Here is an 18,087-nt window from a genome sequence, read left to right as displayed (position 1 = left end):
TGCCCGCATCCCGCGCATCTCCAATGAATAGATGTACCTAATGATGTATTAGAACGCACCGACACAGTTTCTGTGGCTTTAACATAGAGTGCCTGTACAAAAACCATTTTTCGATATACATATTTTTGATTTAACAAATAAATAAATTGTAATATTTGTTCAAATTAAAATTTTATTTTATTAATATCTTGTTGTTTTGTCAAAAATTGGTACATTATTGAGTATGTATAAGTGAAGGAATTTCTGCCAATATCATTTTATTAAATTACTATATCATACTTGCAAAACCCGACCACCGGCTGGATTTTATAGATGATGTGCTACAGCGCCATCTAGTGGCGAGTTACTACAAAGTAAATAATATAAAAACCTTCTCAATGAAGAATCACACAAAAGTATCTAAGTATTAATCTCAACAGAAATAATAAATCCATTTATGTAAATGTATATTAAAACTAATATGAACATTATATATAGGAATATATATATATAGGAATGAAGTCCTATAGAAATATACTTATCATCAACAAAAAAATTAATGCCTTGCTAAACTTAATGTCGTAAAAAACAAGGAAGAAAAAAAAGCAAATAAAAAAAACAAAGAAAGCAAGCTTCGTCCTGATTTTCTGCGACTAAAATCTATTAAATACCATAATGAATCTAAATAAATTCGCTGGTAACCGATGTGCTAGAATTTTTAATGCAGTAGAATTTATATTTTACTGATAAATGTAACAATTCGTAAATACGCAAATTCTGAGCAGAGGAATATTTTCTTGACGTTTACAAGAACCAAGGCACGAGATGAATTGGCTGGCATTTTGGTGCCAAACGGACCAATATATTGAAATAAAACTAAGAAGAACTAAGAAGTTCGTGGTCCACGTGACCACGAACACTGCAAAGTGCTCGAAACGTCGGGATGTTAAAATAATTATTATACGCAATTAAATCCGTTAAAAACTAGTTTTATTTCAATGTGTTATAATCGCGAAAATCTAGGACCAATATAGAAAAAACTCTTACTATTGGTAATCAGAATAGAATCAATAAACAGACAAAATTGTTGTTTTATATATATGTTGGTATTACTAGTAATGCTAAGCTTATGCCGTTTTAGCACAGATAAATTATATTTTTTTAAATAATGTGGCAAATGTCGAAATTTTGTGTTTTTACTCCAAAATGTACTTTGGCCTGTTTAACACCAAAGCTCGTATGGTGGTGGCTCAGATTTGAGATCGTCGGTCAAGATCCTCGTATTTTCATATTTTCGACGTTCATATTTTCTTTGTTAAATAATTCTAAGTCATTGCGACAAACAAAGAGATGTGACATATCTATTAAGTCGGATATATTGAGGCGTAGACGTAAACTGCCTTAGTTGCTAGAAGAAAACCCATTGCCCAATCCCCTAGAATTTTAATATATATCTTAATTGTCAATACAAAGTATACATATAATCTGTAAAAAAATATTATTATAGGACACTTATTATATTCTGTGTGTGATTAATCGTCCATCTTCATTTAAAAAAAAATATTATCATAATTTAATTTAAAGTAAATAAATTCAATACTATAATTAATCTGCCTAATTTTGATAAATTTAAATAATTATTTTTTAATTTATGAATCTTTCTCAATAGTAAATTTTCATTTAATTCAAATGTCGGACTACTGTTTATGTTTGATCATGACGTTATGTATCTCAGTATACGAAATTTCCTATTTTAAGATGTTAAAATATAAAATGTTTTGTAATAAATTAACGAACTGACCGTCACAAAAGTTTCCATAGCTTTCATTTGTTTAAACTATTTTACGTCAAGAACTGTTTTATATTATTATAAAATAACAAATTTGTATAAAACTTGCGAAGTTTGAGCATATTCATTATTATTAAACTATTATTTCTGATTAAGCACTATTTACTTAACAAATATTTTTTGTAGATTTAAGTACATTATTTTTTAACTTCACTGATAAGCTTTTATCTTTGATAGTTAATTAATTTAAATCTCATTAAAAAGCATTGGTCAATTGCTTGGTGGTAGGGCTTTGTGCAAAACCGCCTGGGTAGGCTACCTAGATATTCTACTGCCAAACAGCAACCTTTGTATTTCTGTATTCCGGTTTGTGGGGTGAGTAAGCCAACTACAGGCACAAGGGACATAACATCTTAGTTCCCAAGGTTAGTGGTGCATTGGCGATGTAATATTTCTTGCAGCGACAGTGTCTATAGGCGGTGGTAACCATTTACCATCAGGTAGCCCATTTGCCCATCGACCTACTAATGTAACACAAAAATATAATTAATTACTCGATACAAGATTGTGCACATAATAAAAAACTGCAGAGTTAGCGTTCGTCGATTTACACTTAGGATAAATAATATTATTTTTTCACGTTATTTAACTATCGCGAAAGTGTAGGTAAGTACTAAATTTCTTGTCGATTCTATTATCATGTCGGTAGAATTAACATTCTGAACCGATGGTAGCTTTAAATTTAATTTAATTTTCTAAATTGGATTATTGATAGTTTAATTCAAGAAGAATTAATAACAGTGTATGTATCCTTTATACATATATATCGTATTTTTAAGAAATTTGCCAGAATTTTGTTTTCTGTTATACATTTACTGTCTAAACAACGTGTATTTGAAAATGTCTGTTATAAATAGTATTCATAGTACCTGCAGAAAGTGAGAAGAGGATAAGGTTTTTAATTCACTAATACGCAAGTGATCGCGGAAAGTTTCGAGTTTTTTAAAATATATAAAAATATAATTCTTTAGAAATAATTATAATTTAAGTAATTGCATATTATACCATTTATACAATTCTACATATCTAATAATTAGCAGTTAGTAGTGTTACCAATGTTAAAAATTACACTCACGTCGTTGAGGATAACTTAAAACTCTGCCGCCCTTTCTTATAGCTGTGCTAATGATATTTGACATATGCGTTACTATTTCGTCACAGGACATTTTCAGCAAACACTATATTTCCATATCGTGATCAAGACATAGCAACACTTGTAGCTTACAATTCACGCCGTTTGATATTAGTTTAATAACAAAACCATTGTCCCTATTTTTAGCATCTCGTTTGTCAATACAGAGGTGCTTCTGTTCTTGACAGATGGTGGAAACGTATTAATGGTGTAGTTCTGACGTTAATACGTCACGGTATATTTAAATAACCTCGGGGCGGGGCCGATCGGGAATAGACGCGTTTGTAGCCCGCGCGGCACCACCTCCAGCGTCCGGTGTTGCCATTTTAAAGATAATAAAATACTGCCATCGGTCATCTAGCTGTCAAATAGGACTTCCTTGTTTGCGGAGTAAATTCAAGATGCCAAAGGTTTTATAGCACTAACGCGGCTTCCAAAGTAAACAGGTAAAATTGGAATCGTTTGAGGGCAATAGCCTAATGGACGGATCATTGGTGAAGTTCAATGTTTATGGATAATACCAATTGGTTTTGGATGATCTATTAAAGGTTAGACACAAATGTCTAATACCGATGACAATTTAAATAACAGGTACCGTGTAAGAAAACGGAACCAAAACAATTACAACGAAATCGCTGCGGTATTATGCAAGTATCTCGATATGATCACAAGCACGTGCACTCAAAACAAAACACGCGGGTGTACTGGTCGCGGTAGGGGCGCGGGAGCGGGAGAGGGCCTGCGCACGCGTCGGTCCCGCCTCGCATTGCGTCTGGTGCATGTCTCCACTTCATCATCCATACTACAACTTGCCTACGTGTTGTCATTGCCTACATAACATAATTAAATGCCAACTTTTTATCGACATTTAAATATATTGTCAGGATTTTCAGTTTTCAAGTTTTCAGTTTTTTGTGTAAGTTGTAGTAATTTAAGAGCTTTTACAAGAGGTAAAACCTATGTTGGATATTAATCAATGTAATGTCTTATCAGTTAGCTAAACTTCGAAATACGTAAATGGAGAAGAATATTTTTCTGACTGAATTAATATTACAACTAGGTGAATATTAATTTGTGTAATTTTATGTAGAACCGTCAAAGTATATTTAAGGATGAATCAGATAAGATTCAAAGATAGATCTATATTTATACTCGACAACAGAAGTACATGTTCGCGGTCGACGATTGCCCTTAATAGACGATTTATATTTAAAGTTTACTAAACTTCATTTTGAAGCAATGCTTTTTGGTCAATATGACAGTAATAATTTTAATGACGAAAATGAGTACAACATTGATAATATGAAGAGATTGAATCTTTTAACGATATTTTCCACTAAATCTGTACACATATATCTTATTATTAGGTAAGAAAACTATATTAATTAAAACATATCGTCGTAAAGGTTGAGTAATTACAAAAGTTTCAGTTTTAAAATGACGGATATCAAGCATTTCATTTACAAAGATAAATTAATTCAATATTTTCAATATTTTGTATATATATTCAATATTTTGTATATAAAAAATAGCGCTATTTTAAATGTAATTAATATATACATATGATTAAACTTCTAGCATATGTACCAAAAGGTACCTACGCTCAAATTAATTTAATCAGCTGTTGACCCGATTTCCATTTGCAACAGCTCGGTAACAGCTTTTAATTAGTCTGCGTGTAATTGCAGTGGAAACATTTTATACCTATAAATATTATTTACTCCACTCTACACGCGCTTCCGCTTCTAGAAATTCGCTGGAACCTTTCGCGGGATATTTCAATGAAATTGTTGTGAATATGGGTTAAATTACCATAAAATATTTAGAAAACATAAGTTATGTACAAGACTTATTTTCTACTTTATGTCATCAATAATATATTTTTATACAATCATTCTTTGTCAAAAACTCTTTCTATAATAGAAAATGAGAACCATATATTGAATGTCGTTTTTTTCCATTCGAATGTCCTTTAAATAGGTATCGACAGTTTTAAGTTGGTAGTGAAAAATGCAACAATTTTATTTGCCTAATATATAAAAATATTAGCTTCTGGTCAGTCTTCCTTTTGCGTATAGTATATAGAATATATAATATACTTTTTTATTTTATATTGAGGCCATGCGCTTTAGTAAAAAAATGTAGATTTAAGAAAAATATACAAAGACCAAAACATAAGGAACATTTAAAAACTACGCTACGGTAATATTTCATCTGGATTTAATTTAAAAATAACAATGTAACCGTGACCCGATCCACATTTAGAATCTAGAATAATGAACTAAATTATCCAGCTCTTTAAAAAAAATCAACCAAATTATTATCTTCTAAAAACCTTTTTGACATCTATTGATAAAAAACAGTACAGATAAAAAAACTGACAAGCTTAAGCAAACTAAGAGATCTCTTACACATACAAACTCCTTTCCGTAAAAAATAAAAGTCGTTCCGTCCGAAAGCGTGTATATTTTTCAGAAGCTAGTGGCGGCCATCGGGGTGGGCGGGAGTGCGGAGGGAGAGCGGGAGGTCGGCATTGACGTCACGCGCAAACCAACCAATAGCGCGCCGGTCGCGCTCGCGTTTGACTTAACCGCGGGATGCTCTTTCCCCGTTTGGGAGATTCAACTTTGTATAGAAGATGTAATATTAATTATATTAGTAGCTACGATTTTAGTTGAAATTAAAATACATATTGTCTATTACCATGAAAGATAAAACATTCAATTTGTGATTTTTAAGTAAGTATTATAGTAGTAACATTGATAAACTAAGCACTAGTTTAAATTCTATATGAACAAAGGAATTTGTCTCGCAAAACTGCAAAGATATTTGTCAGTTCTGTTTCAGTTCAAAAATGAAAGAAGTATTAGGTTTTAAATGAAAAAATAATCTGTCTGGCGGAGAAATATTCGAATTATTTTGTTAGAACGAGCTGTTTAGTAGAAAATACTTTATGCACATCTTAAAAAATAAAAGACCCCATCTTTTTCTCTTCTTCGTAACAGCCAAATAACGCCTGAAATAAACACTATAATTATTGGACGCCACATAAATCGATAAATAATATAATAACTCTTTTGACCATAGCTGAAAGTATTAATTGTATAACTAGTACTGGTGGTAATATATCTAACGAATGAAACACCTTCCCTTTTCTCCTTAATCCATATAACTATTAAATGAAATTGCATATAAGCTACATGAATTTATTAATTCAATCTAAATAAACGAAATATTCAGTAATGTAACTTTAAGTGGCTTTTAAATAAAAATAATGTTGATGATCTTATCTTCTCATCTCCTATTATATCTTTTCCCAGAATTACCGTTCATATTTTGTTGCGTTTGGCTTAACATCGAATACTGGTCTGGGTGGCCCAAGAGGTGATTGTATTGTATAAAGTGGTTCACAGATAAATTGATTAAGAGCTTTTGTTGGAATGCCAGGTGATATTTTAAATTGATTTGTGAATTTGTATAATTTGTAAAAAAAGGTTATAAGTACATTTTTAAATAGTCAAAAGGTTATTAATGAATGTGAGGCTTTATCATCACTTGAATTTTCCGTTAAAAGATTTTGTCGTCTCAACCAATATAAAGAACTAGAGTTAGTCTGCCATACCATAGCCATGAGGTAAATATTTGTCTTGCATTCAAGTATGTATCTCTAACATGCTTATTTCTAACCTGTCAGTGGTTTTTTTAATTACTCTTTTTTTACATGACAAGTATCACTTTCGGCGGTCTGGTAAAAAAAACCTGTAGCTGCGCAAATTATTTTTCTTCGACATAGTTTGTACCGTTTGCTGTCAAAAATTTGGATACTGAAATTTTTAGATTTATAAATGTTAAAAAGATTTATTACATCTTCAATTTGATTGAAGACATGAGGGTTAGTATTACTTGAAATTCAATGGAAATACAACGAGGAAATATTCTTAACACTGTTGCTACTATTTGGTATGGTAGTTATTTAATTTTGGTTTGTCCAATAAATTAACTTCTCGCATTCAGAAAAAAAAAATGTTTTACCGTTTTAATGTAATTAATTATTTTTTTGATGAGGTGCTTGTAAGTAGTTCACTTAAGCTGCAAGTCGCAATACAATGTAGCTGTTTAGCAATAAAGGAACGTATACTGAATCCTGAACTTGGATAGATCTCTACCACTATAAATATTGTGTCTTTCAACTCCGAATTTGAACTTAATGTAATCTAGGATAACTTTTATAATTTTGATCTTTTATAAGTTTGATCTAGGTCCAGACTTAAAAGCTAACAACTGCTTAGGACTTTTTTCTCTTTTTAAATAATGAATTATCCACAGACCTGCTATGCGTGGCTGGGGTATTTTCTGTGGGTAAATGGGCCACCTGATCGTAAGTGATCTCTACTGCCTGTAGACATAGGCGTATGAAATTTTAACCAAAGCACCACCAACTTTGGAAAATGAAATTTGTGTCTGAAGTTACACTGGCTCACTTTTCTTTAAACCGGTAGAATATATACCGAGTGGGTGATACCTGTTTAGACGGTCTTGCACAAAGGCCTACCACCAAGGTAATTATTTTTATTTAAGTACATTATTTTGCTGTGCCTGTATGCTTTTATTTCCAGGCGTTACAATCGGCTAGACTGAAGCCGAATGATGACTACATATTATAATCTAGGGATATTTTTTAATTCTTCGAATTCGAATATATCCCTGCTATTTCTTCCGCAGTATAGTCCCCTTGAAATGGCATACGATAGCTGGTGTGTGAAAAACTCAATTCTATAAATAGTTATCTATTTGTGTAGATGTATGTATAAATTGTTTACGCGTTGAATGAAACATCAAACGATGCTCTGACCCGGAACCAAGAGACACCTGCAGCATTGGTCCAAATATAGAATTACGAGTGTATTAACCAATGGTTACCATTTACTTACTTCTGATAATTAACGAGTTTATTTATCCGTTGAGCAGTGTTCAGTTAAACATTGTTTGATTTGTCTTAACAGTAAAATCCCAACTATTCGTTAATTATCACACAAATTGTCATTAAGTGAGCGATACTAGTTTGCATATTTGTTTTGTGGCGGATATTTTGTTGCCTGTTTTTTTATTATATTGATAACGATTTTAAGCAATATTGATCAATTATATTTGGGCATATCTATGAACTTCGGACATTTTGGAATTACATACCTCTACCCTCTACTTATGACAAGTACTAAAAAGATAAGTCAAAATGACCCAGAGGCTAGATCACGATTATCCAAACCGATTTCTACATTCCGGATTTATTTCATTTAAGTTTTAATATTCTTATTTAGTGTGTTTATATCGTATATAATTATTAAATTCATTACATCATTCATATTGTGCTCGTAAGAAATCCGGCCCAGAACGCATGCAGTTCAGATTAACTATCTAATCCCCTAACATATTTTACAGTTTATTCATATTTTAGGAGAAATATTTGCTTTCAAGAATTTCACAAAATTTGGTCTACCTTATGCTGCCTAATAGTTAATCCAGCTCGCAGTGGAATGAAAGCTAACCTTATCTTAGAGAGGAGAAGAAGTCCAGCACTGGGAAATCAACAGGGTGTTACTTTCAATTTTACTAAAAAAATACGTAAATTTGTATACATACATACTATATATGTAATGTACATTAAAGTAATTTAATCCATATTAATATTATAAAAGGGTAAAAATTGTTTGGTTGTATGTAGGAGGTAGTCGCCGGAACTAATGTTCAATACGGTCGGCTTGCTAGTATTAATATAAATTACTAATTTGAAATAGACGCAAACGTCCTTATCATAATATTTTGATAACACATGTATAGAAAGAAACAAGTGTCCTAAAGATGTCGTCACAAATGACTTAAAAAACGAACTGCCTAACAGACCAGTGTGATTATAACGGGTCGTGCTACTATCTATATATAAATTCCGTAATTGGTTACATAAGACGTGTTTAATTCAAAAAGATGTATAAATAATAAATCATTAGGTTTCATATTATCGTGACGGAATATATATATATATTATTCATGTTCATATTATTACATATTCTGTATTTAAATACTTAAACCTAACATTAAAGTATAAACTACATTGATTTTATATACACTATATATAGATAAATAAATACGCGAAGACAGCATTTAAGATTTTTGTTAGGTTTTTTTAAAACATACAAATCATATATACTAATGATTATTATAGAACATCCCCTGTACAAACTTTATTTAATACTTTAGAATTATCACGTAGCAACAATGTATAAATTTGCGGCTACGTACTGAGGTCTACGATTAAGCTACGCGGACCTTACTACGACTGCTACGTCGTAACGATAAAGCGAAGTTTATGTACTATTATTGGTATTGGGTAGGATAGCTCATTAACGTGGGATCCAGACTGCTGGAATATACTGTCTGTGGGTCTGTGGCAACTATTTATTACCACTATTTTTTACCACCTGCTGTCACTCTTCTATAAATGTTAAAATTAAAAGTTTGAAAAGCACAACGACATATTAAAATGTTTATTGTCATTATATAGGTTATTATATTAGCAAGTTTAAAGATAGACGAGTGACGAGCATTTTACTAGCACTGAGGTTTAACGTAGTTATTAATGCCTGTTCCGAGTACATGACCATGTAAATGTTAATCCTTGTAAAAATCATAATTAATCAGAAGGAGTGCAACACCGTTAATGTGACTCTGACACCGACTCGCGAACTAGACCAATGCGCGTAAGTTTATTTACGTCTGTACAGGAATACTAGATGTTATTTTAGCTTTACTTGATATAAATAGATGCATTGTGAGTATGTTTTGACCTATATTTAATGCCAATTTTGCTCCGAGAATTTCGGAAGAATAATTTATTTTTTACAGTTTACTCATTAATTTTGATTTATAAGTAAATATTGTTTTTAATGACGTTAAACTTAATATAATCTTTCATTTATAAAATTAGACAATTTTAGAGAAAACTATATTTTATTTTTTATTAAATAAGTTATCTATGGTTTATTTTGGTCGAAACAGTTGTCGTTAAGTCTCATTGAAATTATAAAAAATACGTCTAAAAGGAGGATCTTGTTACGGAAGCAAAAAAATCCAGGTCGCATGTAATTAACAGTGAAATATTAAGTTGAACCATCATTAGCGACAGAGTTGGTCGTGCAGTGTGGCGCCACATTCATAATTCAAACTTTTAAACTGAGCCTTTGTTACTGTTATAAATGCATCAGCGCAATGTCGCATTGTGAGGAACCTTTGTTACTTGCTAAGAACAACCGGCGACTATTGTGCTTTGAACGTTGTCTCCAACTTCGACCGAGACAAAGGGAACTTTTGAAAACCGAACTTTAACTGCCCTAACAGTTTCACCTTGTTATTCAAGATTGCAAATACAGGTGCATTTTAACAATGCTCTCAGGACAAAACGATTCAATTAATAACGTCACTACAAGCATATAACAGTTTATTTTTTATATTTTTTTATTTTAAACACATTTAAGGTACTATTTTTAAGATTCAGATTCGGATGATTCCTTAGTTATTTTTCAAGAAGTATACTTGTTTTTGGGTGGATTTTTTTTTTGACACACCTATCCACGTGTACCCCGAGGTCAGAGGGGGCACGAGGGGCACCATTGACGCGCGTATCTCAATGGCGTAGGAACTGGGTCACCACGGTGACGTCAGACCTGGCCTACATACGCCGGGCGGATCCCGGCGTGCTTCAAGTTGTATGCAAGCACTTCTAAAAATAGAATGCTTAAGTGTCACAACAGATTACAAATATTACCTTTTTTGGGAAGCGATTAGTTTTGTTTTGGGTACGTGTGGCGGAAAAATAATCTTGAATGTTTATTTCAAATTATCTGTTTTAATTATCATTTTTATAGAAATATATGTAAGTTAATGAAAATATTTATTATTATTATTTTGTTACTTATAATAAGCTATTCCCATACAAGTACTCATATTTTTATTTTTATTAATTAATAAAATTATTTTTATGTATTAAAAGTCCCAATCGAGTAAAACAACGACATAAAACATACTCAAATTAAAACCTAATGTGATTTCCCCTGTGCCTCGTTCTTATTTCTTTTTATTTATAAATAGCATAGAGTCATCCAACTAATAATTATACGTATGAGTGAATAGCCGCCTTCTATAGAGTACTTTAATAAATTACGATTGAAACAAAACGAGAAACGTATTTCATATCAAATATTAAATTGGCAGAATGTTTTGAGCACAAGTAATGAATTTACAGGTTCCATAGAGAAAATAAGATGTTATTGACAAATCAGCAAAAAGAACTTAATAAAATATTATACGATGAATATGCGCAGGCCTAATAGTCAATAAAAGCTGCATTTTATTTGAATAAAAATTTAAATTTAAATAGCGAACTGTATTCAGATATTTTTTTTAACAAAGACCATTTTTTAACGAATATATTTGCATAATAAAAATTCTACTACTTCCAGATAGCATATGATGTATGAAGTTCTTCAGATTGATTTATGGCAACGTCGGGATTTATGGCAATACATTGCTTTATAAGCTTGCCACTATTTTTTGTTAATTTATACAATTCAAATCTTATAAACCTATATGACTCCAGTGGCGTTTTGTGCCACAAAAGAACTTGCATATTTTTTTTAATATTAATTGTAAAAAATATTTTTGTAAAAATTCTCTTTTGTTCCTTTTTTGGTAACTGATTTGAGCTCGATTTATTACACAAATGTCTTTTTTATGATGTGTCGGATGATGGTGGCTATTTGCCATCCGGCTGGATGATGATAAGTGGTTACAACGTCCATAGCCATCGGTGCTATAAGAAGTCTTATATTATTAATAACTATAAATTTGAAAGTTTGTATGTTTGAATGATTGTTATTGCTATTTTACAAAAATATGATTTTTTTATTAAATAGGAAGGAGGAAAGGAGTCTAGGTAGAGTGTGTCCTAAAATAGGTCGTAAGATATGTTATTTATCATAATTATCAAAACGTAACTACAGTTTAATTCACGGCTTGCAAAAGAAACGAGTAATTGTTATTCGTTTCTTTTACTATTTTAGAGTTACGTTGTGAACCGAAAATATTTGTGCACTAATTGAACAAAAAAAATAAATGCTTTTGGAAACCTTTACTATAATCTTATAAATTTGTACAGGCATAACTTAATAATTATTATAACCGGGAATTATAACAGTTTTTTCAGTGTTACGGTTTTTCAGTTTTTTTCAGTGACGCTAAATAATCCGGTATATTGACAATATTTATAATATTAAGAGAATTTCTTAAGGTTTAATGTGTCTAACCCAGGAATTACAACTCCGTTTATAAATGATTGCGTAGGCCAATTCGTGCAGATGATGGCCATGGCAGATGAACCCCGCATAAACCCTCCCCCAGGGTATCGTTTGAAGGTTTCCCCTGGTCCCCTTCCCCTACGACACTTGTAGCGAATCAACTAATGTCACCCAATCTGTCAAACTGTACTGTACTTTAATTTCTAGTACTTAGTTAACTCATTGGTTATTGTTTTTACCACAAATAATAAAACGCATTCTTTAGCATTCTTAAAACATGTACTTCTATTTTCAAAAAAAGGATACACATCGTGTAACCAACGTGAATCTATACTCACATCTTAGACGTAGACATTTTATAACCTCTACTGCATTATAAAAATATATTTTATGTATATCTTAATTTTAATTAACTGCAACACGGCTGGGGTTGGTGAGCGCTGCATTATATAGAATTGTATAGAATTAACAACTCGCCCACACATCTTATCTGCCTCCGCCTGTTCTAGTTGAGGATGGCCATTGTCTCTAGTGCATTGTATAGCTCGCTTTGTCGCTGTCTATGGTTATTGTAGTGTATGACGAGTGTGGGACGTGTCGCAGAATGTTATTATCGCATGTTGTCTCTTTAAAGGAAGCTCTATTCAGTAGTTGGCTGTGTGCCTTTATAGGAAATGTTTTGTACAGATTACACCTATGTATGAATACCGTTTTTTTTTTATTGCACTTGACACGTATTGACGTTTGTAATATAAGAACGTTTTTTGTATTTAATATTGTTTTGATATGCGAGATTGTCACATAAATAATATATTTTAAGTTTTTTTTTTATAACAAATAATACTTTTTTTACACACTTTTATTTTGATTATTTATGATTTTTTGTTTTGGTGTTAAAGATATCATTAGTGTGTTATTTAAATTTTTATAAATAAATTATAATTACATAAAAACTTTTTAAAAAACTATTTACAAACTGTGTTTTTAGTCATTTTTTAATTGATACTATCAACTTATTAAGACTCTACGTTTTGCTACGACGTGCTACGAGGTTTATATATTCGTCATTAAAATAAACAAATTATTACTTTAAATAAGTATTATGACTGCCCTTTTAATACACGAATGCATTATTAGACGAAATATTCCTCTATTTTAAAACACGTATACAATATTAACACGACTTACATGAATGTGCTCGAAAAGATGATACTTTGAACGGGTGAATTATAAAGTTATATTCATATATGCTGAAGAAATTCTGTAATTTAGGAAACAAAAATCTCCATAAATTTATAACATTCTATTTCATACTATTTCAGATAATTATTTGGCAGATTGGGTGGCGTTTGTTGATTCGCTACAAGTTTCGTAGCCTTCCTTTTATAAGGGGAAGCAGGAAAAACGACACCCCGTGAGGCTTTACACATCACATAGTATAGGATTAGCGTCAATAGGTAGATAATCAGGATATTGGTTTTTAAATTTATAATTTTAGGCTAAGCAAATACGAGCTTTCTCTTCTATCCACAAGGCACTTGAGAACGTTACATAACGATGGAGAACCGAAAGCGGTTTATGATGTATAACCAACATATATGGTTACTAAGATCTTTTACAATTAATAAGACAATCATATATCGTGGAAAATTAACTTAGCCTGGTAAAATCTCGGCTACAAAACTATTTACAGCTCAATTGCACTTGTGATACCAGCAGCTATGCGAAAAACAAGTTAGATTCTAGTTGATAATAGTTACCCACTAGTTGATAGTAATTACAATAATGGGATGCGAAATATAGAACGCCAATAATGACCTATTTGTAAACACGATATCAAGTTTTTTTTTTTTAATATAAATGTAATAGTACGACAGGGTTCTTGTCTGGATAATTGAAATTAATAAGTGTAGATAAACCGTCATTATTACTACCTTTTCGAAATAAATACCATTTATTGGTATCAATTTTAGGAAGTTATGTAATTCTATTCGATTTTTTTTTATGAAATTGTTTGACAGACGGACAAGTGGGCCAGCTGTTGGAAAGTGGTCACCAACGCCCATAGACATTGGCACTGTAATAATTGTAACCATTCCTTACTTCTCCAATGTGCCACCAACCTTGGGAACTAAGTTGTGTCTTTGTGCCTATAGTTATACTGTTTCATTAATTTCAATGCTTAATTTTATATATAAAGAAGTCAGATGAGCTTATCATCTGAGTGTTCGCCTTCGCTCTTTGATATTGGCTGAACAAGAAGGTTTTATGTGAACCGTCAATGCGATTTCCCTTATGCCTGTTATTGCATTGGTTAACTTAACATTTAAATCAGTATACACCAATACATATTACAGACTCCTGGACTCAGATGGTTCTGCACAAAAATCTATCCTTGCCGGGAATTTGTAGAGTTTACTGCGCGTAAGCTGTAATTTTGGTCTTTAACTCATTACTTTATCTATTAAAATTTTACTAACCAAAGACTATTTCTTTGGATTTTAGATTACTTATAGACCTTAGATATATAGAGAGCGTCGCACAACAAAATAACTAAAACAATTTTATTAATGGTGGTAGTGTGCGTTACAGCTAAGCTTGATACTCACAAAACGTCATACTACTTTACTAGTGTGCGTCTACTTAGTAGCGAACTGTTTGTTGTACACTATTTTTTTCGAAACGCTTCGACAGTATATCTACAATAATCTGAACTATTTTGGCATAGAAATTGTATACACCGTTATCTAACTTTTTTAATTCTAATAAGCATGATCGGGAATTAAAAAATAATATTCCTCACTCTCTAAGGCCATAACTTACATTAAATTAAATCAGTCTTGTGTTAATGTAGTGGGCATTTCTTATATTCTAAATATTATAATTTTGACTAATTAGGATGATTCTATATAAAATCTTAATAATATGTAGATTAGATTGATATTTTTATATTGCATTATTTTTAAACTATTAAGTTTAAAATTGGCTGGGACCTTAAAATGGATGCCGAGATAAACGAATTACAAAATAAATACTGAGAAATGAATAAATGAATAATTTGTACACAACGTCATCTTTCTTGTTGCTGCATGGAAATGGTAACATAATATAAGAAATGAGATATCTTTACGAGATATTTTATATATATATATATATATATATGAATCGAATTTATATGTATATATATATAAAATCGATGATGGGCTCTATAACATTAAGACAATGTTAGTTTTGTCACAGATCATTACGGATCGTTCGTACATTGAATGGATCTTGTCAAAATTATTAAATAACTTAGGTTTTTATGTAAATTTATATCATATACAGATTTTTTTTTATTACCTTATGGTATAGTGATGCTAAGTAAACTAAGTTGTAGTATTGTCATCAAATCCAGATGTTTGTTGAAAATCGAGCGTTATTTCGATTACGAGGAATGAAAAATTACATAATTGTGAAAATTAGCACCATTCGTAATTTCGTCTTTATTCACTTATTACGAATCGATTTTTAATCGCAACAATATATCAGTCGGTGGGCAACATCTAAAAAAAATATAAAAAAAGCGTTACATAGTTACTTTATGAAATCCGAATCGATTTCGAAAAACAACGTTCTACTTTGTATAATTTTGAAACGAATATTACTCGTGTTCGCCTAGTGACAATAATCTTTATTGAAAATTCGACAAAAAATATGATATTTTATACTGATAACACAACGGCTTGTATATAAAAAATTAAGTTGTTTTTCATTTTTATACACAAGTTCTCAAAAAACATGTTTAAACTTATAAAGGATTAAGACAAATCAATTACCTTATTTCGAGTTACAAATGCATATCAGCATTTACAGAATAATAATTATTAACACTTGAATGATAGTGAGATAGTAAATGATATTTCAAGTAGTTTAGGTTTTAAAGACGTCAATAATATGCGTTACGTTCGCAATGAACGCGTAGATACTCATAATCAATACATTGCAGTAACAACGCGACGCCACGGCTGTTAGTCTATTCGGGAATATTATCATTAGTAGCTCTATGTTTAAATTACGTCAACTAAAACATTAACACATTCTGTATTACTGTATAAGGATAATGGAAAACGTTGTGAACAAGTTATCGATTAATAAAGGATATTTCGTAGTTAAGCGAGATTTTAAGATCAATAAATGGCTATTTTCATGTGATGGAATAATCGCATTTTAAGGCGATACGAAATTTATATCTAGTTTTGAGTAAAATATTTGATTTTCGATATTTTTTCCTTTCGATTCAATATTATTTGTGCTTAAACAGCGTCTCGAAAGAAGCGAAATATTGTTTTATGTAAAAGCTAGATAATTAACAGAATTTGACTTCACAAGACTTCGATTAATGTTAATTTTTATTTGAGTTGATTTTCAAACGTTAAGTACATATTAGTTTATGAAATTGTCGTTATAATATATAATATCGTCGATAGTTACTCAGAATGTATGAGACTGAAAAAAATATATATTTATTAGCACATACACTTAAGAATTATATTAAAAACAAAAAAAGAGATCTAATAAAAAATGTTGAGTCACTTGTTTTCTGTAAAAAAACATTTCATTGGTGTCAATAATTATGTTGGCGGATAATAATAATTATTACGTTATGCTGCGCGTAGAGCCGGGAATTTCTCGCTATGTCCGTTTCTTGTGGTAAGACCGAATTAGGCTTAACCGCACAATGCCGAACATCGAAACCCAAATGGGGATCGTCACTTACCACAATCGGAGGGCTTATCTAGTAGATTGAGATCACCACGTCTCGAGCCCGGAGGGGATGCGCCCCGCCCCGCGCCGCTAGGAAAAAACCTCATACAAAACAGATCGATCGATATGAACGTTCACTCGTTTTACCGACACGTTTTGTTTTCAACTGATTCGAGATCTTTGACCATCTTACACCTTAATGGACTTAGGTTTCTGAGCGGTATGCAAAGAAAGGATGTTTCAGGCTTTACAGGGAGGAAACGGAACGGAGTTGCGCCTTAGAACTAAGGTGAAGGTCGAGTTCGAAATATGGCGGTCGGGGCGGACTCAGTAGATGGAAAGATAGGTTCTGCAATGTATGATGCTAGGTTTCCAGGTGGACTTGTATGGGAAGATCTAGAGGTCGGAAGGTTACGATCGGGGGTGGGTCAGTGAGGGCAGCGGGACACGCCCGGGTGGGTTGCATAACGCTGGTCGTGCTGAGCGCGCGGGCGGTATCGACGCGCCCGGGGCGCATGCGCGGCGCGTACCTTCGCAGCCGTAGCCCTGCCCGATGAGCCCCCACAGCAGGTCGGAGCAGTGGTGGCAGTAGGTGGGCTTGTGGAAGGTCTTCTTGGCGAAGGAGTGGGTGCGTTGGGGCGCGGGCGCGGCCTGCGCCATGGCGGGCGCGCGGGCCGGGCCGGGCGGGCGCGCTACTCATGCCGCGGCGCCCAGGGGCGCGCCGCGCTCTCCGAGCGGCTGTCGCGGCCCACCATCGCGGCGCGTCTGCCGCCCGCGCCCACCCCGCCCCGCGCACGCGCGTTCCCCTCCCGCACCCCGGCCCTCTAGCCCCGTCGCAATCTACGCCGCCGCCGGATCTGCACACGCATTCACCTTGATACGATGTCCGAGCTTCCAGTATCGATTTTTTATCTCAAATAAAGTCCTAAATCCATTAAAGGCGAATTTAGAAAAAATATACGCGTCTATCCGATAATATGTTTAATAAAAAATCGATAACAAAGTAAACTACGGGATGCAAATCCATATTTTGA

At 32.6% G+C, this 18,087-nt stretch overlaps 1 protein-coding gene across 5 annotated transcripts in view; it reads right to left on the bottom strand.

Annotated features, from left to right (window-relative positions):
* LOC125067195 (diacylglycerol kinase theta) overlaps positions 1–17,788 on the bottom strand; it is a 32,548-nt gene extending 14,760 nt beyond the window's left edge. For 2 of the 5 annotated variants that reach the window (XM_047675638.1, XM_047675639.1), the window contains exon 1: positions 17,584–17,787. In XM_047675638.1, coding sequence (XP_047531594.1) covers positions 17,584–17,713 — 130 coding nt within the window. In that variant the 5' untranslated portion in view covers positions 17,714–17,787. Of the gene's footprint in view, positions 1–17,583 lie in introns of all 5 variants that reach the window. The other 3 variants (XM_047675636.1, XM_047675640.1, XM_047675641.1) reach the window with 3 other exon arrangements.
* Positions 17,789–18,087: the final 299 nt, after the last annotated feature.

The sequence above is a fragment of the Vanessa atalanta genome, chromosome 11 (assembly GCF_905147765.1).
Source record: "Vanessa atalanta chromosome 11, ilVanAtal1.2, whole genome shotgun sequence".
Lineage (NCBI taxonomy): Eukaryota > Metazoa > Arthropoda > Insecta > Lepidoptera > Nymphalidae > Vanessa > Vanessa atalanta.
This window is presented reverse-complemented; position numbering and strand designations above follow the sequence as displayed.